Source organism: Cucurbita moschata, unplaced genomic scaffold (genome assembly GCF_002738365.1).
Source record: "Cucurbita moschata cultivar Rifu unplaced genomic scaffold, Cmos_1.0 Cmo_Scf00038, whole genome shotgun sequence".
Lineage (NCBI taxonomy): Eukaryota > Viridiplantae > Streptophyta > Magnoliopsida > Cucurbitales > Cucurbitaceae > Cucurbita > Cucurbita moschata.
This window is the reverse complement of record NW_019268554.1, coordinates 1,959,539-1,985,615: the sequence shown is the minus strand read 5'-3', so window position 1 is coordinate 1,985,615 and position 26,077 is coordinate 1,959,539. Positions and strand designations below refer to the sequence as shown.

Here is a 26,077-nt window from a genome sequence, read left to right as displayed (position 1 = left end):
AAAAAAAAAAAAAAAAAAAAAAAAAAAAAAAAAAAGAAAAAAAAAGAATGTCATACATGACTCTGTTTCCAAGTTGGTGCCCAATATGCTAGAAAGACAACGAATCATGTAGCCATTTATTTATGCAATGCACATATGCTTAGAATTTTTGTGCAAGGATTCTCAATATCTTCCGGTGGCATCTCACTTTTCCTAGAGAGGTAAATAATTTATTGGATATAGCCTTAACATACCACCCTTTCAAGAATACTAAAGCTCTGCCTTGGAAAATCTCATCATAGCTTTCTTTTGGAATCTGGAAAGAAAGAAATTAAAGAATATTCATGGAAAATACACAAACTTGTTTACCATGGCTATATCTTGGGGTAAATTGCATACTTTTGGTTCCTGTAGTCATACCTCCCTCATTCTAAATTGGGAAGACCTTTTTTTGTAAACTTCATGGATAATACATTGCTTTTGTAAATTTCAAACATCAACGAAATTGTCTCTTATTAAAAAAAGAAAGAAAGAAAGAAAGACATCTCATATTCATCTCATCAAATTTTGGACATTTTATGTCCTTATAAATATTGTTTCTTGCCCAAAAAATTTGTTGTTTATCTTCTCATGATTTGTTCATCTTTTGGACATATTCTATGTATGATAATAACAAATTTGCTTCACCAGGTACTTGGTTATCCCAAATGTCCTCTCTGCCGCCATCAGTCGGGGATGTACAATGCTGCATCCTGGTTATGGCTTCCTTGCTGAGAATGCAGTATTTGTTGAAATGTGCAGAGAACATAGAATCAATTTTATTGGACCTAATGTAAGTACTCAAGATTTCCTAGTTAATGTAGCTCACGTGGAAGCTCCATTATAAGCTGCCATTATCTTCTATACATTTTGTGGGGAAAACTGTGAAATTCTTGATGCATTGTGCAGCCTGACAGCATTCGAGTTATGGGTGACAAAGCAACTGCCCGAGAGACAATGAAAAAAGCAGGTGTACCAACTGTTCCAGGAAGTGACGGTCTTTTAAAGGTATGCCGTTGGTCAGTGGGCATCATATTATTTGCAAGAGTTAGCAGAGTATATGTTGTTTCATAAGTCATACGTTTAATTTGTCGTGGATATCTCATATTCCAGAGCACTGAAGAAGCGATCAAACTCGCACAGGAAATTGGCTATCCCGTAATGATCAAGGTATTGTGATAAAATTGTATAGGTTTGTTTAAAGAACGACAGAAATGAGGTTTAAATATCCAAGTTCTAGCTAAATAGACTGCTTTTCTTGTAAGGTTTTCGGTTCCATTTGAGAAATATAAGAGAACTGGAGATGTTCAAAGGTTTGTTGTGTCAGCATGGTGTGTTTTTTCTGATAATGAGTACTTTGCACCTGGTTTTGGTTCAAGTCTTTTATTGGGTGCAATAGGTTTGGGCCATTTAGCAAACAGATATGCAAATCATTGAGCACATGGGTGAAGAAATATAAAAAAAGTGGTTCAAATTTGCATGGCTCATGATTTTGGTTCCATTGGTGTTTGTGTTGGGGTTCATAGAGGGTTGTTTGTAATTGAAGTTCTTTTGTAAGCTCGGTTGTGGCATGCTAGTTTCTTTTTTGTTTTATGGGGTATTTGGCTTGAGAGGAACAATAAGATTTTCTAGAGAGGCCGAAGGATTAGATGAGGATGTTTGAGAGGTGGTTAGATTTATAATTTTTGTTTGTGGGTATCAGTCACTTGGCCCTGGTCTTGTTCTTTTGGATTGGAGTCTTTCTTGTAAGTAGGGTCATACTTCCTTCTTTTGTGACTTGTTTTTTTTTTTTTATATGCCTGTGTACTCTTTCGTTTGTTTTCCATATAAGCTTAGTTTCTTACAAAAGAAAAAAAAAAGTAACATGGTTTCATTTCTCAAGTAGTGGCATTGATTTTTTTTTTTAACATGAGAAAAAAAAATTTAATTAAAAAAATGAATAGAGGCTAATAAGAGACTAGTGCTAAAAAAATACAAACTTCAGGAGTAAAAAAGGTAAGAAAAATTACAAAGGAGAAAACAGAGAATTCCAACTTAAACAAATGTTCTGCAAAGAAAATCCAGAAAATGAAATGGAAAGAGAACACCAATGGGAGGCTTTGAGATGGGCTACTCGTATCGATCGACACATGGACTATATTCTCTGAATTCTCTCAAAACCATAATTCAGAAATCATGAATTATGTTCATCACAAAAAATCCTCTGGTTTCTCTCGAACCATAATTAGGGACACTGGTTTTTGAATATTGCTTTATGTTTTAGTCAACAATCTCTAAATTCTTCAACCTACAACGTGCCCTCTGCAATCTATGCTCTAGGTATACTGCTTTCTGTATATGAAGTATAATAGTTTTCCAAAAAGGTCGGCGTCTGACTTAATCTTGCTTAAATTATACAGCATATAGTTCTTCCGTACAATGTTGCATTTGAATTGAATTTCTCATCTGTGATCAATTTTTTCAACTGACAACATTGTTTACTTTGAAGGCAACGGCAGGTGGTGGAGGACGTGGTATGAGACTTGCTAAAGAACCTGATGAATTTGTGAAGTTGTTGCAGGTACTTGCTAATGCAATTTGTTTACTGAAAGAATACCTTCTTTTTGTAGTTTAAATATTTATATTTTTCACTAGGAAATTTTTTTTTGTTCTTCGATATCTATATACTTTTAAGAAAGGAGCAGTCTTTCATTATATATGAACAAAGTTACCAGTTATTAGAGATCATCCTGCAAAAGGCAAGGGTATGACAAAAAATTTCCCAAAAAAAATTATCGATGTAAAATTACTTTGAAAGAGAACTTCAAAGGGAGACTTTGAACTGAAGCACTTACGAAGTTTTCTTTCTATCTCTTAATATCCATTCAGATTTTATAATTTCTCTGTCAAAATGCCCCAGACAATTTCTATGATAGCATTTTCCCGTAGAACCTTTATATAAAATTCCTCCAATATTTTGTTCATTCATCATTATTGGAAATCTATATTATGTGGTAAAGAGTAATATATTCCTAAGCTTCGTTCATAAGTTTTACTTTTTGAACTGGATATTTCACTATGTCTCCCTATCAGAGTGGTACACCTGAACCCACATGTACAATACAGAGTAGGTGGAGCTTCTAATTATATTTGGTAGTACTACTTTATTGCAGCAAGCCAAAAGTGAGGCTGCAGCTGCTTTTGGGAACGATGGCGTTTATCTTGAAAAGTATGTCCAAAATCCAAGGCATATTGAGTTTCAGGTAATTATTCAATGACACTACATTTTAGTAGAGAAGAAAGTAATTTATATTCACATTTCACAGAAATAGTTAGCAGTTAAGGATGATCAAACAAAAGAAATCAACAATATTGAAGGAAATAAATAGAATGGAAACTTGTTCATTGAATATTGAACCCAATGGAATCTTATTGACTGGAATGGATATTGATATTTTAATTGACTAGACCCTTTCTTGTAACTTTTGTAGTCTGTTAGGTTTCTATTTTTGCTCCTTTTCTCATGAACTTTTCTTCCTAGTTTTGTTTTGTTGTGGTATATTCTTTCATTTTTTCTCAATCTCAAGATAGAGTTTCATTAGAATAAAATAAAAATAAAGGAATAATAAATAAACGTAAATAGTCGAAGTTTCAATTTACTGGAATAATAAATAACAATGGCTTCTAGAGGGAATGAGCTCAAGTGGTAGTCACTTGCCTAGGATTTTGCAAAAAGATCAAGAGTTCAGGGTTCATTTTTATTTCATTTTATTTTATTTCTATCATTACAAGTGGGTAGTTTTATATAGTACGGCATGTTTTGGTTGGCAATGTTGCTTTGAGGCCGGACTCAGATCCTTTTCAATCAGTAATCTGGAGCTATATGCTGTGTATATGTCTTTCTTCCTCTTTTTCTTTCTAAACGTAAAACTGTATATAGCTGCTTGACTTATCATTTGTCCACCTTCTGCATATATAGGTTCTTGCAGATAAGTATGGCAATGTTGTTCATTTTGGAGAGCGTGATTGCAGCATTCAGGTTTGCTTAGCCTTATTATTTCATATTTTTCTTTTCTTTTTAAGATCGTTGAGCTTGTTTCAAGATTTGTGTGCACTTATCTAAATCCAAACAGTTCATTCATTCATTGATAAGAACAAGAATGTATTTGGAGTAAGCACACCAAAAATTCCTGTAACTGGGAAATAAGAAGAAAATTTAAATTATGTTTATGAAAAAGGTTTCTTAATGGAACTTGAGGAAACTTCGAATTTAAAGAGAGTGATAATGCCGAACTTCTTCCTTTCTAGAGCAGTTACGGAAAGGTCTTTGATTTCTTTCACTTGAATTTGGGAAGAGAATATTGATGTATTTCTTCTATATTATAAACCAAATGTAAGTTCTTATATGGAGGAAAGACCCACCACCAGTAAAGAAAATTTCTTTTAGATATATATGACAAATATACAAACAATACATATCTAATATTACAAAATATAAAGAAAATTCAACCCTCCCTCAAGCTAGTTTGTAGGTGTCTTCCATATTCAGGTTGTTGAGAAGTTTTTCAAATTGTCCTTTTGAAGGGCCTTTACTTAACGTATTAGTCCTTTGTTCTATCGTCAGAAGATAGGATATGCATATTATACCTGCATCAATCTTCTCCTTTATGAATTGCTTGTATCATGTAGAACTGGATTATGACTGAGCCTTGTTATCACAATAAACCTGTATAGGTATCTCTTGAGATATTTCCAGTTCTTCAAGGATCCTATTAATCCATATAGCTTCCAAATTCCATGTACTAATGCTCTAACTGAATGTATGTTATACGTGAATGTATCTCTGACTTGCATGAAGATCCTGAGTTTACAAATATGACCAAGTTTGAAATAAGAAAATTATTACTTGATTGTACTCTGCAGAAAGTTTATATATAAATTATTTCACTATTGTAGAGACGGAACCAGAAGCTTCTAGAGGAGGCACCATCTCCTGCCTTGACCCCGGAGTTGAGGAAAGCTATGGGTGATGCAGCAGTTGCAGCTGCTGCCTCTATAGGTTACATTGGGGTTGGGACGATCGAGTTCCTGTTGGATGAAAGAGGCTCCTTCTACTTCATGGAAATGAACACTCGAATCCAGGTTAAATTGAAATCTTATTCTATAGACCAATATATCTGTTAGTACAATGAGATGATATGCCTTTTTTTTTTCTTTTCTTTTTTTATGGGTTATTTGATTACAACAGGTGGAGCATCCTGTGACAGAAATGATATCCTCAGTTGACTTGATTGAGGAACAAATTCGCGTAGCTATGGGAGAAAAACTTAGATACAAACAGGTAGGCAAAAAGATATTTTGTAAGTGAAGGTTTGTTTGAGAATGGCTTGTCAACCTTTGGTCTATGGTTATCTACAGGAAGATATTGTGCTTCGCGGACACTCAATTGAATGCCGCATCAATGCAGAAGATGCCTTTAAAGGGTTTCGACCTGGACCAGGTATGATGCTACAATGATGTACTACAGGTTATCCAAGCTCTTCTGGTGCTTAGTGCATGTGTTGCTTGATTGCACCATATTCTCGATCGTGTCTTTTGAAAATATATTCTAGATTGGCAGTTAATTGATAAACACTCTGTCAGCTGACTTTCTGATTTTAACTTTGAAAATGAAAATTTGATGAAGCAATGAGGTTCGAAGGTAATTATAGGCATGATTTTCCTCTCAATTGACAGGGAGAATTACAGCATACTTGCCGTCAGGAGGTCCATTTGTTAGGATGGATAGCCATGTTTATACTGATTATGTAGTGCCTCCAAGCTATGATTCTCTTCTCGGAAAGGTTTGTCTGATTATTCCTTTTAATTTCCAAACTTTTTTTTGCCTGATATTTGCTCTCGATTTGAGCTTATGTTATTTGTAGCTTTAGACTTGGACGACACGGATGGCTCCTTATATACGCATGCTTCTAGGGGATCAGTGTTTGTGCATAGAAGAAGAGGGCATTTATTTTATGATGTATTGTCCGGCTTAGTTAGGCTTCGCCTTCTATATCATAGATACAGATCTTTACTAAAACCGAATAGATGTTTTAAAATCACACGAATGGTTTGGGTTGGGTTTGGTTGGGTTATAGGTTTTCCGTTTGAAATATAATCTTATTTACCCAGAGGTTAGGCAGGCTTGATTTTTCAAACCATGTTCATAGAAGATTTGAAAATTTGTCATGTATATTTGAATAGTCAGCTAAGTAGTTTACTAATGTGTTGGTGGTTATTATTATAGCTTATTGTTTGGGCTCCAACAAGAGAGAAGGCAATTGAGCGCATGAAAAGGGCTCTTGATGATACTATTATTACCGGTAATGGAACCAAGTTTGTTATTAATTTTATTATTTATTTTTGGTGTGTACTAAGAGGAATAGGTTTTTGATGGACATTAATTAGTGGTGCTGAATCTATTGGTGTTATTTATTGTACAGGTGTTCCTACAACCATTGACTACCACAAGCTGATTCTTGATGTAGAGGTAAAGAAGAACTTGGATTCTGCATTTGTAAATTTATTGGAAATTTTGTTAGGTTTCACTAGGAGTTTTAAGAAAAGTTGACTTTAACTAGGAGTTTTAAGAAAAGTTGACTACCTGAAAAGTTTGAACAACCAACCTAATCCATACGATTTGGATTAGAAGAAAGAAAAAAAGAAAAAAAAGAAAAAAAACCTCTGCTAACTAGGATTACTGCCATTGCGTTGCATTGTGTTGCAGGATTTCAAAAATGGGAAGGTGGATACTGCGTTTATTCCTAAACACGAGCAGGAATTAGCTGCGGTAAGCTGCAATTTTTTGAAGGTTTAATTAGTTTTCAATTAAAATAATATGAATACTTAAATCTTTTTTCTTTTTCTACTCGTGTGTTTGTGTTTGTGTTTGAGCAGCCTCATAAAATGGTGGTAGCCAACGTAGTTGCTTGAAAAAAATGATTCTTCTCAGCTCAGTTCAAGTTTATTTATGGTTAGAAGCTTTATTGGTCAGATTTTGGTATTAGTAGAAGGAGTTGCTCCAGTTTTTGTTATTATTATATAAAAAAACCAACCCTTCCTCGTGGGTGCTGTATGTGGGATTTTTGTTTGTGTATTATTCTTCTTTAGCTTGGTACTAGAAAAGAGGTACTTGGTTCTAAAATAGTATTTATAAGATACACCCATTCAGTGCCCTGTTTAAACACAAATTAATGAACTTTTAATTGGAATAATTATTTGGTAGAATTGAAATTGATTTTATGCATGAAGCACACACACTGTGTAGGCAATGGAGTTGATGTATCAAAATGATTGCATGCGTAAATTATTTATGATACACAATATATGGGCAATTACATAGACTTCTAAGCTTACTTCAAATCAAGGTTGAAAAGGAGAAGGATCCAATTCATATGCACAGGGTAGTGCTGCTAATACACATGCAAATGAATAGCAACACTTGAGTGATTGAATGCACCTATTTTCATAGTTTTTTTTTATTTTATTATTGAAAGTTCCGAGTCTTATTAGAATTTAAAATTTAATTTTATATTTATTTGATTGGATAATTTTTAAAAATCTTAACATAAAATTAAAAGTAAATCTAAAATAACACCCACATTTGAAAATAATAAATGGTTTTCTTTTTACACTTTTAGAATTTCACAAAATATTAAAAATAATTATATTTTCTTAATATTTTTAAAAAGTAGAATATTTTTATAAGTTAGTATCAGATGTACACAAAATAAATAAATAAAGTAGTAACCAAATTTCTGGAACCGACCATCTCAAACGCCCACAACTGTGAACCACAGGCTATGACCATGGCGTCTCTCCCAACGGCAGCTGCAATCGCAAATGTTACAAAAACTGCCACCAATCGCCGTTTGCTCTTCTTCTCCTCTTCCTTCTCTTCTTCACTTTCCCATAAATTCGGCCATTCTCGCCCTTTCTTTGCTCTACGCCCAACTTTCCCCTGTTTTACCCCACCACTTCATAAGGATAAGGTCGCCTCCATTCAAGAAACCAGAGGAAGAATCTCGAGAAATGGTGCGCGGTTTCCATTCTCATTTTGCACTGCCTCATCGACTGAACCTGCCACTAGCGACGCCCCCATTGCATCGTCTTCATCATCGTCGGATAAGGACGATGGTAATGACAACGATGATCCGGAAAAGAAGATCAAGGATGCGGCCGACATGCTCGATATTAGGGTTGGGCGAATCATTAAGGCTTGGAGACATCATGAGGCTGATTCTCTTTATGTAGAAGAGGTTGATGTTGGTGAACCCGAGCCGAGGCTTATTTGCAGTGGCCTTGTTAAATATATCCCTCTCGATCAACTTCTGGTACTTCAACTTTGCCCTTTTCTAAGTCTTCTGATGGCCGTTTCAGTGAACTAATGATGAATAGATACAATTTCTGATTGAGAAAAGAAAAAAAGGAAAATCCTGGGTACTTGGCTAAAAGAGAAACTCTCCTCATTTCTAATTTTTAATGTTATTCTTGTCAACAACAAAACCTGATACTCGGTGTAGAGATGCCTATGCAGTGTATATTCATTTTGTTTCGTGACTTATAAATTGATTTCCTTGGCATGTAGTTCATTGGAGTCTTTTCTTTTTCCTCCTCTCTTGTCTCTCTTGTAAGCTGTTTTATTTTTCAACATTGAAGAGGAAACAATCTTCCTCTTTGGACAATTAGAAATGGAAAGTTTAGGAACTCCTTCATATAGTAAACATTAGATATCAGTTTCTAGAGTAGAATTTCAATGCTCATAAAGCGTGTAAATGAATTCCCCCTCTGCCATATTTATGGTTTTTTTTCTAATTGGTCTTGAAAACTCGTAAGATTGGATGGATTATAGATTAAATGGGCCTGTCATAGATAATATTGTTAAATTTGTATCAAATTTTTATTTTATATATGGTTATTGATATCCTTTTCCCGCGTTTGATGCAAAAATAACCAACAAAAAGGATAGAAGAGTTGTTGTCCTCGCAAATTTGAAGCCAAGAAATATGCGGGGCATCAAGTCATTTGGAATGCTAATGGCTGCTTCTGATTCATTGCACGAGAACGTTGAGCTTCTTTTGCCCCCTGAAGACTCTATTCCAGGTGAAAGAATATGGTTTGGATCTCAAGATGACAAAGAAAAACAACCTGATGCTGCTACGGCCAACCAGGTATAGATTATTATTATTATTATTTTTAATTGAATCCTGCAAGACTGAAATGCTATTTTATAGTGTACATATTTCAGTGCATAGTCTAGCATAACCTCACTGAGAAATCTACGACCATTAATTACCTAAATTATTTTAACTCTGGACTTGAAAACCACTACATGGAGGCTTTCCATCTCTACACGTGGTAGATTTCCTTTTTCTTTTATTTTAAGAGGAAGCAAAAAATTTCACGTGGTTGATAACTAGTGTGTTTATCGTAGCTGTGCTTTACATCTTCTCTGTATTCATGTTTGATGTCTTCCGACTTTTTATGACCCTGTTGTTATATCAGAGAGTTCTACCTACTACACTAAACATTTTGTTTTGAACTACGAAAGAGAACTTTCATGAGAATAGATGAAAGTGTAGAAATTCACTGAGGACACCAAAAGGCTTGAAAGCTGCCCCCAGAATTTATCAACAAACTCATATATGAGTAATAAAAATATACCATTTCCAAATAAAAATAACAATTACGAGTGTCCCCTATTGTTCACAGTAATAAAAGAATTATCTCTATTGGCAAGGAAGGTGGAAGCCAAAAGTGAGGCAACGTGTTGAATAGGATTCCAAATCTCTCATCCTAGATAGTATTGGCCTTAAAACCATATCATGGTGATGCTGTTGAGATCCATCCCGCAAGTCTTGTAATATGATTCTTTTTTGGATAAGGAATGAGGCGTGTATACTAATCATATTGGAATGTACAAAAAAATAAGATCAGATATCTTCGAACAGTCGAGGGGATTTTGAAAAAGATTCCCAATTGGCATAGAACAAATGTAACTACAAAATCATCATAACGGGAGCTCCAATTGGAAGAGTGAAACTTTACTCAATCCCAGTCGCAGAAATCTTTCCCTTGAAAGGTTCGCGATTTCCTTTCATTCTGTAAATTCAAAAGTAAGACTAGCCACCACATTGAACCATAAGACTTTAGCTTGTCCACCAAAATTTCCTTGCATAAGCTAAAGCTAACCATCTGAGGCAGTATTCACGAAAGACATACGACAGATTGAAGACTTTGAGGAGCTTATTCTAGCTTGTTGCTGCAAAAGAGAACAAGAGGAACAAGTTCTTTCCATCTCCCCAATCTGATTCTATAATGCACTAATTCATTGTTTCCCTCACTCGTGATGAGATCACATATTGTCATAATATAAGTTCGTGATCTACCTTGTAATTCGGTTTGGAGGAGAACTTGCACCTTAACGACATTCTCTTGTCTGAGTTATCCTATTTATTTAGAATCTTGAGGGTGGAATCCTCTAAGCTCCTTAACACTCCTAGTTTTATAACCAAGACGCCTTTAACTAATTACCGGTATTCCCTTATTATTAACATACCGATCTTTCCCACAGAGGCCACTGCATACCATACTAGTACTCTGACAAGATAATCACCTGGGCTTATTAAATTTAGTTGTCAAGAAGCTCACAAGATTTTATTGTTCTTAGTGAAATCTTCTCTACATGCAGCCACCACGGAGTTCCAATCCATTTCCTCACCCCCTGGTTGTTTTATAGTTTATTCTTGTAGCTGATGTATAGTATGCACATATATTTATGTTACAATTATAAACACCTCTTGTGACGAATCAACAATAAGCTGTATAATTTGTGCTGCTGTGTTTCATTATATATGGATGGATGTAATGTCGAGCATGGAGATTATTGTTGCGAAATTAATTCCACAGATTCAGAAGAAGAAAATATGGGAAATGGTGCAGCCTCATCTGAAGACAGATGCTTCTCGCACTGCTGTGTTGGGTCCCCATCCGATGCGGACCTCAGCCGGCCTCGTCACAACCACCTCCCTAAAACACGCAAACATCTCTTGACTCTATCACTTCCATTCATCTCTGGTAAGATTACTTGGATTAGTACTAATGTTTTATTTCGATGTTTCGTGCTTTGTGACAAAGTACTTGAAAAGAGTGCTTTCGGCTCTTTTGTAGTTGTGTTTGATGGTAAAACCATACCATCTTTTTCAATGTTATTTTTTGAAAACTCGGCTTGCTTTAAGGCCTTGCTTCTGGAGGCATAAGGGTTTTTCCCTATTAGTTTCACCCAAAGATTTGATCACACGACCACTGAGTAGACGTTACAAAGAGCTTTGCATGTCTTAGCCAACATGGTATCCTTGAGGGCTATATTTATGTAATGTTATTGGATTAAAGATAGATAAGAAATCTATCACTTGTATAATGGGAGAAAATATCCTACCCTTTTGTTTTGTTTTTCTTTCTAATACAACCCATTCTGTTTAATAATTTGAATGTTTCCCTGTTCTTTCTGATTACATGATATTTTCTCTAATAAAAAAAAAAAATCATTTCTAGGTGTTTCTTTTTTTTGGGTACAAAATTGAGTGATTTTTTATTCATAAAGTATTATCAATTAAAATTTCAAAATATAATTCATTTTTATTAATAAACATAAAAATAAAAATTAAACAAAGAAACAGACCATCGAATTAGGCGTTCATAATTTACTACATTAAGATCGAAGTTGTATATGATCATTTTGTAAAATACTAATCTTTCTCAAATAATAAACTTATAAAGCTTCAACCTATATAAACACATGATATAACAAATCATTTATAACAATTACCAAATGAAATTATTTCTATATACTCTTGCGAATATAAGATATACAATCTTATCCATTTACTAAAGATCTTCTACGTAGAGAAATTAATGGCATAAAAATACTTTTATACTTTATTACTTTATTACACTAAATTATACGTATAGTCACTAGATTTGTATCTTTAAGGGTCCTTAAAGACTACTTGAAAACAAACTTAAAGACCAGGGGCCGCTTGGCATATTTAGCCACTTACCACAGTTTAACATAAAATTTTGTAATTGTCTTTCAATTTAGAGTGAAGCGTGGGCCAAACTCCTCTTCCACCTTCCGATCATCTCTCGTCCCTGTCATGAAATTTCCGTTAATCATACTCAACATTCAGCAATTGCAGAACATGGATAATGTTGCATATTCCCAAGTTTAGCCACAACACTCAAATAATCTCAAATAGAGCTCATTGTGCACCTGACTTCCTTCCTAGATGTAATATTTGTATATTAATTAGACAATTTTTAAAGTTGAGATGCCAAATAAAACCTTTTTTTTTTTTTACCTTGCGAGGTGGGATGGCATGTTCATTGTCCTTGATAAGTACAGCCTTGAAGCCCAATGGAAGTAGTACGTCCTCGTAACTATCAATATTCAATAGACATGTAATTATGAGCCAGGTTTATGGAAGAGCCACACAGACATACAAGGGTAAGGAACATATATTACTTTTTTTCAGGGAAACTTGAGATAATATCATTTCAGAGGAACCATTTATAAATGAAAAAGGGAAGATAAGATACACTCCTGAACAGAAAGACAATGAAGATTACAAGAACACACTTCAAGTTGTGCATTGAACGACCAAGAGTAGATATTTAGGACATGCCAAGAAGATGCAACAAAACTTAATCAAGAAGTTCCTAACAAATCCCTAAACGACATTTGATTTCTCGACAACTAAGGTTCCATTTGAAAACTATTTAGTCTTTGGTTTGTTACCATTATTGACGACCATACTCGTCTATCTTTGGTTTAGTATTGAATTCTATTTCAGTAAAGTATTTTGTTTATTTCAACAAGCCTCAATTCCCCTCTAAATCCCAATCTTGATGTTCTTCACCCCAGCAATTTGAAATGGAGGCACCCTTTCTTGAGGAAAGCTTATAAATTTCATAAAACATCCGTAATGAAAGGGTTGAAATGTCCTCCTAGCAGTGTATCCTTTGACCATTCATAACATTAAAATTCAATTTTTTGAAGAAAATGTTGATATCTTGGCAATGTTCGACCACGACCTTCCCCCATCCTGCCTTCGATGGCTTTGGTCACACCACCAAGTAGCTCCAGACCATAAGGAATTATTTCTCTGTTTGAATTAGAACCAACCCCAAGACTCCACTCCTACTGAATGGAGAGAGGGGTACAACTCCAATTTACCAAATGGCTAACGAGACAATAAACCCCTCCGTTCCCAATGAAATCTCTCAAGTATCTCCATTGAGTAAACAACTTTAATTGGTGCCCTAAGAAGGGAGAAACGGTAAACGAGCGTACTGTTGGGATAGACTGACCCAAAGCCAATGTACCGCTTATGAGAAAAGGAGGTTCCTCTATTTGTCAAACTTGGCTTTAAACTTGTCCCCCATCGGGCTCTAAAAGAAGCAGAAAGCAGGATAGGAAAAAACAATCGTTTCCACCAATTGATCTCGCACCGCAAACCCACTTAAGACCCTTCTTTCACAAAAAATATTTCTCATCTTCAGTATCATCCCCATGGATAAGGATGCTTCCATCGGCCACCTACAACTAACTCATCTTCATTTTAATAATGGTTAAAAATAGGTACAAAACAAGGAAAGATAAGGAGTCTGATCTCTAGTATTTATAACCATGAATTCTTTTTCAAAGACAAAGGAGTGAGATTCTAAATGGAAAAAAAGGAAAACATCTAGATAAATATTTGAACTGAAAGGAACAATTAAACAAGTAGGAAAAGAAATTCCAAGTGAAGGTTGAGGATTACTCTGAAACTGAAACTTTGTAAGGTGGTCCACCAATATGGTTATCAATCTGCCAGCCAAAAAATTGTATTTAAAGCATGAAATAAAGGAAAGAATCATGAAAAGATATACAAAATAAAATCAAACAAACGACTGTTTACTTAATGACGAGAAAACGTGTCGTAACATTTGTACAATTTTGTTAAAAGAAAATTATTGTAACAGAAATGACAAGGCAGTCCATGAAAAATAATTATACAGAAAGAAAGAGAAGACAAAAGTGCCCTAAAGTTGCAAAATGTCATAGAAAAGAAAATTCAACTTAAGAAGGGAAACTTCCAGTGAAATATGAGGTGAAAATTTGGGTGAAAATTTGCATTCTAGGCTTGTAAAAATAATCCATAAAACTTAAAAGGAAACAATGTAAGAGAATATTTGTGTTTAAGTAAAGAGGATTACAGGAAACATTAGTGTTATAAGCTCTCCATTTGGTTTTAATAGCATCTGCATCTGTTGTCCCCAAGCTACTCTCATGGCAGGTTCAATAGCAGAAAAAAACCTGCACGGCTTCCAATAATCATCATGTAGGATTCTTCCAAGAGAAAATAAGTTTGTCACTAACTCTAACTTACGTATAATCAAAAATGAGATCAAACAATTCCTTAGGTCTCCAACTGAAAAAATCTTCCTTTAAGAAGCTAAAGTATCTAATCTTTGGCGATGAGGAAGATAGCTGCAGTTTGTAAGGGAAAAAGAAAAAAGAAAAAAAGAAAAAGTAGAAATGAGATTACTTTCAAGTGTAACAGCGAGTCAGGAGGGAACACCTCATTTCAGATAATATAAGCAGAATGCAAGTGTGTAATCTCCATTATTTGATATCCATTCATGAAAGGAAATATTTGATGCACACTCTCAGTATTCTTATAACATCATTTTTCACATGGACGAAATGAATTACCCAAAGATCTAAGTAAAGTGAAAAACTATCACCACATCTTGATTATATATACCCATTCGATTGAACTTTTGAAAATTGTTATATATCCCGCATACATAGCATACTTGAAAAGCCTCCTGAACGGATATGTGGTAGGAATACAAAGCATGCTTGGAGTTGAATTAAGATAAATGTGACTAAATGACTCTTGGACACTCATGCCAACCCTAAACTCAATTTTAAGGTAGCCTAAGTACTTAACCATTGTAAAGTGATAAGCTCACGAGATTAAAGTATGACGGATGGCGGCCTATTTTCTTACATGAAATCTGATACAATTAAACGGGAATGTACTCCTTGTTTTGAGAAATATGATAAACCCCAATAAAGATGAGAAGTTGTGTTTTATACGCCATAATGAAAGTCCATAATGTGCGGGTGGGAGATGAAAATTACTCAATTTCAATAGCTTATGCCACAATTTCAATAGCTTATGCCACAATTTCAACCCGCCATAACCTTTTCCATTCCAAACCAAATTAAGCATATGATATATTGTTGAAAAAGTTTTCAAACATGCTTTACACGTAAGCTTCATATGCAAGAGGCAAGTTAATGAAAAGTAATTTGCAAGTAAAAAAAATTGTAGCACAATGGTTCACGTTTCAGGAAAATAACTCAATATACTTGACCAATTTGCACGAAATTTTGCAGAGACTTCATTCGTATTATACCTAAAATACAAGCAAAGTTTCATAGCATTACGAAGGATATGAAAAGGATTTCATTAAATAATTCTAAACATTCGAAGTTTAATTTTAAAGAATAAATCATAAACAAAACTAAATGCCCCTTCAACTTGGATCTGATATCAATATTGGAATATTAGAGAAAAGGTAACCAATTTAGTATAGCGAAATCCGCAAAAATCCAATATAACAATTGGAGAATAATCATGAACGAAAAATTCCCACTAAACCTAAGTTCTTCAATTCAGAGATGCAATTATGAATACAGGTGACTTGGGGAAAAGATTGAAGACAAATAAGGTAGCAGAAGCTACCAGGGAAATGCTAACTAAACAAATATACTATAACTAACATTTAAGTATAATAAAAGTTAGAATAAAATAAACCTCGAATAATTAATAGAACAGATGAGAAGAAATATCAGCTAAGGTTCCAAAACTACATTCACAATATAGTTCTCGTACAAAAGTTCCCAAAAGTCCTAAATTTCCCTTTGTTTTTTCATTATGTTGGCTCTGGAAAGAAGCTAAATGCAGAAATATAATATTATTACCTCTCTTGCCTTTTGTATGGCATTGTTTGATATGTCCAATCCAATAACATAGCGTTCAGAGCTTGCCATTTGTACAACATCATAGCCCTGTCATATTAAAAACTTTGATGTTTTCTATAAAAGAAATAGTAAGATTCTAGCTAATTGCTATGCACAAAGGGAAAAATCGCCCTTATCCTCAGGCTAGGTTCAGAGATAAGGAATGAATTATAGAATGTAAATAATTTTAAGTTTCCGTGTAATGAAATCTTTCCAAAATATATTCCTCTGTTAATCTCTTGAAAAGAAAGCTTAATACGTTTGAATGCCTCGTTTCAGTTTCTACTTGTTAATTGGCTCAAGCTACAAGTTTGTTTTGGTTTTGAATCAGCCGAGGATCCTACTTTTTAGGGAATTTGCTGATATGTTTAGTTGTCAATTGAAGTTGCTACTTTTTTGAAGTTAAGAGTAAGTTTCTACTTTTGTAGAGTTGGCTAACAATTCTTGCCACCAGGGTTGATCGAAGAAGTGGCAAATGACACCGTTATCCGTCTTCACCACGAAGTGGGATCCCAAAAGATATTGTCTCCAGACTTTAAGGCAATGGACGACGGCAAATATTTCATTTTCAGAGACAGTGTATCTCATTTCTGCATCGTTGAACTCCCAACTTTCATAGGCAATGGGGTGACCTTGGATAAGGACATCCCAAGAGCAAAGTCGCATCCCCCTATAGTACATTTTGAGGCGATTTAGGTCTGGCAGACTTAGATGTGATTTTGCCAAACAGTCAAACAAAATCAGGGGGAGGAGTTGACAACTAGTCACACCCCCATATAATACATTGTGAGGCGATTCAGGTCAAGCATGCCTAGACATGATTTCGCAAGTAGTCATAAAATAGAAAATACAATAGTAAGACAATACAACATGAAATTAAATAAAGGGTTCGGTGTGGCATGGGCATGCAACCACATACAACACACCTTGAACAAGCATGACCGTGATACTCAGCCCCTCACTTCCTCTGTAAAGTTATATCAACCCCCTTCATGACCTACTAACTTTTTTACTCTTTCACTGATCACTCCTTCATGTTCACATGTCACTTTAACCAAAGGTAGTATTAGCTCTCTCCCCACTAAGGATTCTATCTCCTTTCCAATTGTTAATGTTATTAAATCTAATGAAGCATTTGAAATTAGTCTCAGTAGTGAGGAATCTGAAGCACATTTAGTTGACATACAAAATGATGAATTTTAGGTCGAAGACTCTTTTGTAGAAGCATTTAAAAGTCCTTCTTTGGTTTTGATAAAAGCAATACACTTGAAGTTTCACAATCACTAGCATCATCCGTTTTTATTGTTCAACAACGAGAATTACTTCTTGGTAATCTAGTGTTTTTTCTTGTTGCCTTGAAGACCGTTTTCAATTTCAATTCTTTATTAATTTTGGAGTTCGGAGGTGGGTCATTTTTGTAAACCCTTTTTCTGAGAGATTATAGGGATGTTTATTTGGTGGTTTGGATTTTTGTACTCTTGGGTGTATTTGAGTTGGTTTTGAGTTATTAGATGTCTTTTCTCCTTTTGGAACAAATGTGCATAAATAAATGTTCGTTGCAATATATCTTCCTTCCCCGTCAGTCTCTTTTGCTCGGAGCTAAGTGTTTTTAGCGTTTATTTCAATACTTCGATTGGATAATTATTTTAGGCTCTTTATTGAAGAGGATTTAGTATTACTTGAATTGTTTTTTATACACTTATTTGTAATCCCTCTTAGTTGTTCTTTTCCACTCTTCTGCGGAGTTTTGTGTCTTTTAAGCATTAGTCTCATTATTTCAACAAAAACTTTTCGTTTGTTACAAAATAATAATAATAATAATAAATAAATAAAATAAAATTATAAAAATACGAAATGACATACACTTCCACATCCAGGCACAAGGGCACGACCATTTGGAAGATCTCCCATTGCACAGAGATGACTAATTACAGGAGTTGGTTGTCCCAGGTCCCATGGTGTCAGCCCTTGCTCCCAGCATGTCTCCCAACCACCTAATTAGTAAACCTTCAGAGCATGAGCACAATGGATGCAAGAATGAAAATATCAAAGTCGATATCGAGATTTCAATTTATGGATATATCAATAAAATATCAATATTGACAAATATTCTAGTAAACCAGTACATATGTATATATGGAGAGAGAGAGAGAGAGAGAGAGAGAGAGAAACAGCCAAATTTTATTGATAAATGAAATGATTAAGGGGAAAACCCCAAACACCCAATAAACAGCATTAAATAAACTAAATCCATGAAGACTTCAAAAGATGATTGAGTATCACCAAAGACCCTTCCATTCCTTTCACACCATAAAGACTAAAAGAAAACAGTTGAAGGACAGCCACAAAACTTTCGCAACTGCTTTGAATGGATGTCCCATGAAAACAAGGATAATAAATCTTGAATGCTTCAAGCCATAATCGTATTTCAACCAAAACCACCCAAACAAAAGTCCAATCTTGTAAAGCAAAAGTGCAAGAGCCAAATGGAGATATTAATAGGTTCTTTACACTCCCTATAAAATTATAAAGTGCCTTTAGATTAATAATTAAGTAATTTACCCTCCATAGAGATATTAATAGATGTTTTGCATGAAGTGTTTGTGGTGGTTAAAGAGTCATTAAAAGGTTATCTCTTGCATGTATCTTCAAATTTAATGGGTATTTTGCTTAAAGTGCCGTTGGTGCAAGTTGATTCTTTTAATTTTGTTTAGTTGGTTATGGCAGAATTTTTACTACGGTGCTTTGTGTCACTATTAAATCCATGGAGCGATTATGCCCCAAGAAAGTCATCAAGGACGACGACTGGTTAAGTGTGGAAGAATATCACAACCATACTATGAAGATAGTAGGTTGTGACTCTCGCATCGAGACAAGCAAATCAACGACCCTCAAGTGGCGCCCATCCGGCCACGTGAAGGCTAAGACAGACGAGTGCCATGATGCAACCGAGGAGGACGGTGCATCATCTAATACACCAAAGAGATGTGCATTGAAGTCAAGCCGAGGCATAAGTAAGACAGAGGCAACGATGTCAACATGAGGGACAAAAATAGGCTTGATAAAGGGTCGGGTAGGACTCCGGGCCTTAACCTCGAAAGTCGGGGTTCCATAAGGAGTTTGGGCATGTGGCTCTAGAGTTAACTCCGTCCATATGAAATATGAAAGCTCACCAAATATGGTGTCAATTGGACACCGGACGGATGCTCCACGATACCGTATGACCGTTCGCCAAAATCATGTCTACATCTGCCAGATTAGAAATGCCTCAAAATGTACCTTAAGGGGAGGCATGGTGTTAGTTCACCACCTCCCCTAGGCATTGTGGCCTAAGCGAGCTACCCTGTAGCACATACGTGTATCACAATGAGGGCGAGCATTGCGAGACGAGTGTCTCAGACGACTTTCTTTGAAATAGGTCTTTCAAGGATAGTGTCGGACGGCACAAGTGAGCTGACATGCACCCCAAGCATTTGTTGGAGGTTGGTATATGTACTCGCTATCTAGTACAGAGTCCATAAATGATATGAATGGACACGGGAGGGTCCAATGCCCCAATAGAGTCCGGATGGATGGACGTTCGGGAGGTCCTGATAATATGAATGACACATGGGCCTGTTCTTGATAGGCAAGACCGAGTGAGCTATGATAAGACCGAGTGAGCTATGATGGCCGATGACATCCCGGGACTTGGGATGGCATTATGACATGAAGGCAATGTCATCGGGAACTAAGATGAGAATTGAGATGTAACGTTGCATATGAGAGACCTTGGCCTCAAGTAGAGGCAACGTCAAGCCAGATGATTTGGCCTAGTGTAGAAGCAAGTCAGTGGGGTAGCAAAAGATTGAGCATGCATGCACGGTGTCACGGTCATGCTTGTCCAGGGCATGTGCCCATGGCCGCATGCCCATGACAAGCCAAACCCTTGTCTTGTCTTTTCATTCTAGTGTTTTTCCCTTTGTAATTCTAAAGCGTATGACACCTCAAAAATATCATGTCTACGCCTGCCAGAACTAAAATGGCCCAGAATGTACTATAGGGGGATATGACTAGTCGTCAACTTCTCCCTACCCAAGGTTATATATGCTAAGCCGTTGTTATCTTTCTCTTGCTTGCTTATATAACGTCTCTTTCTAAAATCTCTCTTTCTCAAATCTCTCTCTCCTCGTTTTCTAAAACCTTCTTTTAAAACCGAGGCTAGAGGCTTGACCGTACGTCGCTTGGCCGTAGGCGACGCAAGAACAAATAGGCTCAACTCACTTGTCGTTGGAAAGTGAGTGCCGCACAATCGCTAGTCCGCTGCCTTCGAAAGCGCGATTGTGTCAAGTGGTATCAGAGCTTTGTTAGCTCCGTAACGTCATATAGACCGTGATCATGTCGACGACAAAGTCGACACCCAAAGCACAAGCTGACCGGCTTACGCTAATAGAGGAGGAAATGCTGTTCCTCAAAGAAGTCCCTGACACCCTCCGTTTCCTGGAAACACGGGTGACCGAACTGAGTGAGAAAGTCGTCCAAGTCGACGCAATGGGCAACCGCCTGGATGGGTTGCCAATCGCAGAACTATTGTTTCGAGTGACCTCGCTCGAAGAAAGAGTTGCTCCTACGAGCAGCCCAAAACCGTCTGATAGTCCGGATAGCTCTGTCGCACACAAAGAGGGATGTGGCGAAGAGTTCGACGTACTACAAAACACAATGATGAGTTTGTTCAATGGATTGGCTGATGAATTCAGATCAACAGTCGACGACCTCCAAGAAAGGATGGCCGCCATGAGCACTCGAATTGAAATTACCATGAAAGCCGTGGAAGGTGTCGCGGCTGGACAGACTAATACAGGATCCAACAAACTAAGGTTCCCAGACCCTAGAGCCTTCAAAGGGAATCGGAACGCCAAAGAGTTGGAGAACTTCATCTTTGACGTCGAACAGTACTTCAAAGCCACAACGGCTTGTACCGACGACAAGAAGGTGACTGTAGCCGCGATGTATCTCATAGACGACGCCAAACTGTGGTGGCGTACGAAGGTGCAAGACATCGAGGATGGATTGTGCACCATCGACTCATGGGAGGACCTCAAGAGAGAGTTGAGGGAACAATTCCTCCCCGAAAACGCAGGGCATATAGCAATGGAGAAAATAGTAGCCCTGAAACACACTGGAAACATACGGGACTACGTCAGACAGTTCTCAACCCTGATGCTAGATATCAGGGGCACAGCAGAGAAGGACAAGGTGTTCTTCTTTATAAATGGTCTACAGCCGTGGGCCAAAACAAAGATACATGAGAACAGGGTCCAAACCCTAGCTGCCGCAATGGCCTGTGCCGAGAGACTCGTAGACTGTGGGAACGAAGCAGGATCACAAAGAAGAGCGACACCAGCCCCAAACAATGGGGGCAAACCATACAGACCACCAGGCCAGCGAAATGGAAGTCCCAACAGACCGAATGGATGGACGGATAGACCTCCTCAGAACAATCAAGCGGGGACTTCTCGAGGGCATTATCATCAAAAGAACCACCCGACGACACCTTTGCAATGCATGCTGTGTAAAGGCCCCCACAAAGTATCATACTGTCCTCATCGGGCCTCTCTCACTGCACTTCAAGTGTCCATTCAAGAGAGCAATGAAGCAAGGGTCGAGACTTTGCTAGACAAGAAGAAAGATCACGACAACCCCCGAATGGGCGCACTCAAATTCTTGTCAGCCCTCCAACGGAAAGTCGAACCGAAGGAGGTACTAGAGAAAGGGCTCATGTTCGTAGATGCCACAATAAACTCTCAACCGAGCAAGAGCACTTTGATAGACTCTGGAGCAACCCACAACTTCATTGCCGATCAAGAAGCCAGAAGATTGGGACTCACCATAGGAAAAGACCCGGGGAAAATGAAAGCTGTCAATTCCGAGGCCTTGCCTATTGTGGGAGTTTCCAAGAGAGTCCCCTTCAAAATAGGGGATTGGACTGGAGAGCTAGACCTTGTCGTGGTTCGCATGGATGACTTCGACGTGGTACTTGGGATGGAGTTCCTCCTAGAACACAAGGTCATCCCAATGCCATTGGCAAAATGCTTGGTGATCACCGACCGTAATCCCACAGTAATACCTGCAAGCATTAAGCAACCAGGTAATCTTCGAATGATCTCGGCCATACAACTGAAAAGGGGACTCGCTCGAGAGGAACCTACATTTATGGCCATACCACTGATAGAAGAAGTAACCACCGAAGAGACTGTCCCAGAGGAAATCAAGGAAGTACTAGACTGCTATACCGACATCATGCCAGAGAGTCTACCACAAACACTACCACCTCGTCGAGGCATTGACCACGANGAAGACGGATAACAGCGCCACTTGCCACTTCTTTGATCAACCAAAATTAACAGCAAAACAAGCCCGGTGGCAGGAGTCGTTGGCCGAATTCGACTTCAAGTTCGAACACAAAGCAGGGAAGAGTAATCAAGCAACCGACGCGCTGAGTCGGAAGGGCGAACATGCGGCCCTGTGCATGTTAGCCCACATTCACTCAAGTAAGATCGATGGATCGATGCGCGACATCATCAAGGAACATTTACACAAAGACCCATCGGCCAAAGCTGTTGTCGAACTAGCTAAGGCTGGAAAGACACGGCAGTTTTGGGTTGAGGGGGACCTCCTGATAACCAAAGGAAACAGATTGTACGTCCCAAGAACGGGGGAACTGAGGAAGAAACTCATTCAGGAATGTCATGATACCTTGTGGGCCGGACATCCTGGGTGGCAAAGAACCTACGCCCTAATAAAGAAGGGGTACTTCTGGCCAAACATGCGAGACGACATCATGCAATACACCAAGACGTGCCTCATCTGCCAACAGGATAAGGTCGAGAAAGCCAAAGTCTCTGGACTCTTGGAACCTCTACCTGTGCCAACAAGACCCTGGGAAAGTGTATCTCTGGACTTCATAACGCACCTCCCAAAGGTCGGGGAATATGACGCCATCTTGGTTATTGTAGACCGATTCTCCAAATATGCGACATTCATCCCCACTCCCAAATTATGCTCGGCGGAACTCACAGCCCAACTGTTTTTCAAACACGTTGTAAAGTTATGGGGCATTCCGTCGAGCATCATCAGTGATAGGGATGGCAGATTCATTGGGACGTTCTGGACTGAGTTATTCGCTTTCTTGGGAACAACCTTGAACATCTCCTCGAGTTATCACCCTCAAACCGATGGGCAGACAGAACGGTTCAATTGCTTGCTCGAAGAATACTTACGTCACTTCGTCGACGCTCGCCAAAAGAACTGGATACAATTGTTAGATGTCGCCCAATTTTGCTTCAATTGCCAAACCAGCTCATCTACAGGGAAGAGTCCCTTCGAAATTGTAAGTGGACGACAACCGGCCTTACCCCATATTATTGATCATCCTTATGCAGGAAAAAACCCTCAAGCTCACAACTTTACAAGGGAATGGAAGCAGACAACAGATATAGCCCGGGCATATTTAGAGAAGGCTTCCAAGCATATGAAGAAATGGGCGGACAAGAAGCGTCGCCCCCTTCATTTTCGTGCAGGAGATCAAGTCCTTATCAAGCTGAGACCAGAACAAATCAGATTTCGTAGCCGAAAGGACCAGAGACTAGTTCGTAAATATGAAGGCCCGGTTGAAGTCCTTAAAAAGATCGGGGCTACCTCCTACCGAGTTGCACTACCCGCATGGATGAAAATCCACCCCGTCATTCATGTGAGCAACTTGAAGCCCTATCACCCTGATCCAGACGACGACCAACGAAATGCAACCACAAGACCGAACATCGATCTGAAGCAAAAAGAAACAAAGGAAGTGGAAGAGATCCTAGCTGACAGGGTTAGGAAGATAGGAAGACCTGTACGGACGATTCGTGAATTCCTTGTCAAATGGAAGAATCTCCCTACAGAGGAAACAAGCTGGGAACGCGCCGAAGATCTGAACTCCGCCGCCACCCACATCGCAAGGTATGAAAGTAGTCGGTTGACAGGGACGTCAACCAATTAGGTGGGGGAGGATGTCACGGTCATGCTTGTCCAGGGCATGTGCCCATGGCCGCATGCCCATGACAAGCCAAACCCTTGTTCTTGTCTTTTCATTCTAGTGTTTTTCCCTTTGTAATTCTAAAGCGTATGACACCTCAAAAATATCATGTCTACGCCTGCCAGAACTAAAATGGCCCAGAATGTACTATAGGGGGATATGACTAGTCGTCAACTTCTCCCTACCCAAGGTTATATATGCTAAGCCGTTGTTATCTTTCTCTTGCTTGCTTATATAACGTCTCCTTCTAAAATCTCTCTTTCTCAAATCTCTCTCTCCTCGTTTTCTAAAACCTTCTTTTAAAACCGAGGCTAGAGGCTTGACCGTACGTCGCTTGGCCGTAGGCGACGCAAGAACAAATAGGCTCAACTCACTTGTCGTTGGAAAGTGAGTGCCGCACAATCGCTAGTCCGCTGCCTTCGAAAGCGCGATTGTGTCACACGGCAGCATGTGTGGCTGAACAAGCTTGAATTCCACACAAGTTATATTTAGTTGGTGAAGAAAAACCTCTCCTAAGGTCCAACCAAGCCATAAAGGCAAGCGAAAAATGTATATAGGGTTGGGTTCCTCTCTAGGTTAGTCGTGAGCGTGTCAAGATCACGAAACTGCAAGGTTGAAAATGTACGACCCTGACGCTTTGCACGAAGAGTTGGGGGTGGTTGAAGATTTCAATTAATGTTGTTTCTATGTTTTAGGTTGAGCTTTGAAAAGGTGTTTGGTTTGAAGAGCTGGTTTGGTTGAAGATCAATCAATGTTGTTTCTTTGCTTTGGGTTGAGCTTCCAAAAGATGTTTGGTTTGAAGAGTTCTAAAGTCGAACAATTCTATAACAATTATTGACTGCTTAAGCTATTCAAAAGAGTTCTAAAGTCAAGCAAATATTATCAATCGTTTCATCCAATTCCAAAACCAATCAACGAAAATTCCTGAAATGAAACCGAAAAAAATCCGATTCAAATTATGTGCTTGTCCCTGAGTTACATTATTCATCCCACAAACGGCAGTATATCACATAGATGAATCTTCAGGGCCAAAACATGACTGAACAGGTACAAGTAGAATAGGAAATGAGTTGAAATTCACCATTACCAGTGTGGTCGTCGCGGATAACTTTCGAAAACTTATCGACGCGCGATTGATGATTGGATTTCGAAGCGTTATGTTCTGCATTATGTTGGCCCATCCTCAATTTCGTTGGCAAACGTCGATGGCTTTGCAATGGAGCAGCTCCAAGTATTGAAGGCAATTTCCTAATGCCGACGATCATACCTTCTTTCTATCTTTGCCTAATGGAAATATTATATATATATATATATATAATTAATATAAATATTAAATTAGTAAAAAAAAGAAAACCATCTTTCTAAATCTCAATTTTCACCAATTTCAATAATACTTTTAACTTTAAAAAAAAAAATAATAATATCTTTACAGTTTCAAAAAAATTAAAAAAAACATTCCTAGAATTAATTTTAATTTGAGATAAAAACAAAAACAGTTAATAACTTTGTTGAAAAATACTCTAAAACTTTCAAAAAAAAAAAAGAAAAATTAAAAATTAAAAAAACTTTTCCAAATGTTTAAAAAATATTTCAAAATTTTAGTTAAAACTTTTTTTTTTAATTTTAAAAAATACCTACTGTTTTTAAAATCTTCAAAGACTCCTTTTTAATATTTTTTTTATAAAAAAAATCTTTAAAATACCGAAATGTTAAGTATTTTGTATTAAGTTTATTTCAAAACTTTTTAAAAAAAAATTAAATAGTAATAAAAGGGTATTTTGTACTAAGTTTATTTTTAAACTTTTAAAAAAAAATTAAATGTTAATAAAAAAAAATTAAAGTTTTAAGTATATGTATTTTTATCTTAAAAAACAATGGTAAGGGTATTTCTAATTTTTTTTTTAAAGATT

At 37.3% G+C, this 26,077-nt stretch overlaps 3 protein-coding genes across 5 annotated transcripts in view; 2 read left to right on the top strand and 1 right to left on the bottom strand.

The window, feature by feature from the left end:
* LOC111432504 (biotin carboxylase 2, chloroplastic) overlaps nucleotides 1-7,250 on the top strand; it is a 10,411-nt gene extending 3,161 nt beyond the window's left edge. Inside the window, exons 3-16 of the mRNA XM_023069421.1 lie at nucleotides 670-811; nucleotides 928-1,026; nucleotides 1,132-1,188; nucleotides 2,507-2,578; nucleotides 3,171-3,260; nucleotides 3,977-4,036; nucleotides 4,954-5,139; nucleotides 5,246-5,338; nucleotides 5,416-5,497; nucleotides 5,734-5,840; nucleotides 6,284-6,359; nucleotides 6,480-6,526; nucleotides 6,764-6,826; nucleotides 6,934-7,250. Coding sequence (XP_022925189.1) covers nucleotides 670-811; nucleotides 928-1,026; nucleotides 1,132-1,188; nucleotides 2,507-2,578; nucleotides 3,171-3,260; nucleotides 3,977-4,036; nucleotides 4,954-5,139; nucleotides 5,246-5,338; nucleotides 5,416-5,497; nucleotides 5,734-5,840; nucleotides 6,284-6,359; nucleotides 6,480-6,526; nucleotides 6,764-6,826; nucleotides 6,934-6,969 — 1,210 coding nt within the window. The 3' untranslated portion in view covers nucleotides 6,970-7,250. The remainder of the gene's footprint in view (nucleotides 1-669; nucleotides 812-927; nucleotides 1,027-1,131; nucleotides 1,189-2,506; nucleotides 2,579-3,170; nucleotides 3,261-3,976; nucleotides 4,037-4,953; nucleotides 5,140-5,245; nucleotides 5,339-5,415; nucleotides 5,498-5,733; nucleotides 5,841-6,283; nucleotides 6,360-6,479; nucleotides 6,527-6,763; nucleotides 6,827-6,933) is intronic.
* Nucleotides 7,251-7,795: 545 nt separating this feature from the next.
* On the top strand, nucleotides 7,796-11,520 carry LOC111432547 (aminoacyl tRNA synthase complex-interacting multifunctional protein 1). Of its 2 annotated transcripts, XM_023069484.1 has the most exons (4): nucleotides 7,796-8,369; nucleotides 9,000-9,206; nucleotides 10,945-11,112; nucleotides 11,263-11,520. In XM_023069484.1, the coding sequence occupies exons 1-3, from the start codon at nucleotides 7,839-7,841 to the stop codon at nucleotides 11,086-11,088; spliced, it is 882 nt and encodes a 293-aa protein (XP_022925252.1). In that variant the 5' UTR covers nucleotides 7,796-7,838; the 3' UTR covers nucleotides 11,089-11,112; nucleotides 11,263-11,520. The 2 variants fall into 2 exon arrangements, with proteins under 2 accessions (XP_022925252.1, XP_022925251.1); XM_023069483.1 differs by having other exon boundaries at nucleotides 10,945-11,520.
* A 471-nt stretch (nucleotides 11,521-11,991) lies between these two features.
* On the bottom strand, nucleotides 11,992-25,457 carry LOC111432573 (probable thiol methyltransferase 2). Of its 2 annotated transcripts, XM_023069524.1 has the most exons (8): nucleotides 25,255-25,457; nucleotides 17,975-18,105; nucleotides 16,073-16,159; nucleotides 14,466-14,566; nucleotides 14,293-14,392; nucleotides 13,857-13,903; nucleotides 12,396-12,474; nucleotides 11,992-12,186 (listed from the first exon to the last, which is right to left on the bottom strand). In XM_023069524.1, the coding sequence occupies exons 1-8, from the start codon at nucleotides 25,430-25,432 to the stop codon at nucleotides 12,133-12,135; spliced, it is 777 nt and encodes a 258-aa protein (XP_022925292.1). In that variant the 5' UTR covers nucleotides 25,433-25,457; the 3' UTR covers nucleotides 11,992-12,132. The 2 variants fall into 2 exon arrangements, with proteins under 2 accessions (XP_022925292.1, XP_022925293.1); XM_023069525.1 differs by lacking the exon at nucleotides 16,073-16,159.
* Between the last annotated feature and the right edge of the window lie 620 nt (nucleotides 25,458-26,077).

Bases quoted from the DNA above. Each gene is read 5' to 3' on its own strand.
- LOC111432547 (XM_023069484.1), top strand. From the start codon at position 7,839: ATGACCATGGCGTCTCTCCCAACGGCAGCTGCAATCGCAAATGTTACA. The intron at 8,370-8,999 runs GTACTTCAACTT...ACCAACAAAAAG, and splicing joins TCCCTCTCGATCAACTTCTG to GATAGAAGAGTTGTTGTCCT. The intron at 9,207-10,944 runs GTATAGATTATT...TTAATTCCACAG, and splicing joins ATGCTGCTACGGCCAACCAG to ATTCAGAAGAAGAAAATATG.
- LOC111432573 (XM_023069524.1), bottom strand. From the start codon at position 25,432: ATGATCGTCGGCATTAGGAAATTGCCTTCAATACTTGGAGCTGCTCCA. The intron at 18,106-25,254 runs GTAATGGTGAAT...TTTACTAATTAG, and splicing joins TATCCGCGACGACCACACTG to GTGGTTGGGAGACATGCTGG. The intron at 16,160-17,974 runs GTATGTCATTTC...TTAATATGACAG, and splicing joins TTGTGCCTGGATGTGGAAGT to GGCTATGATGTTGTACAAAT.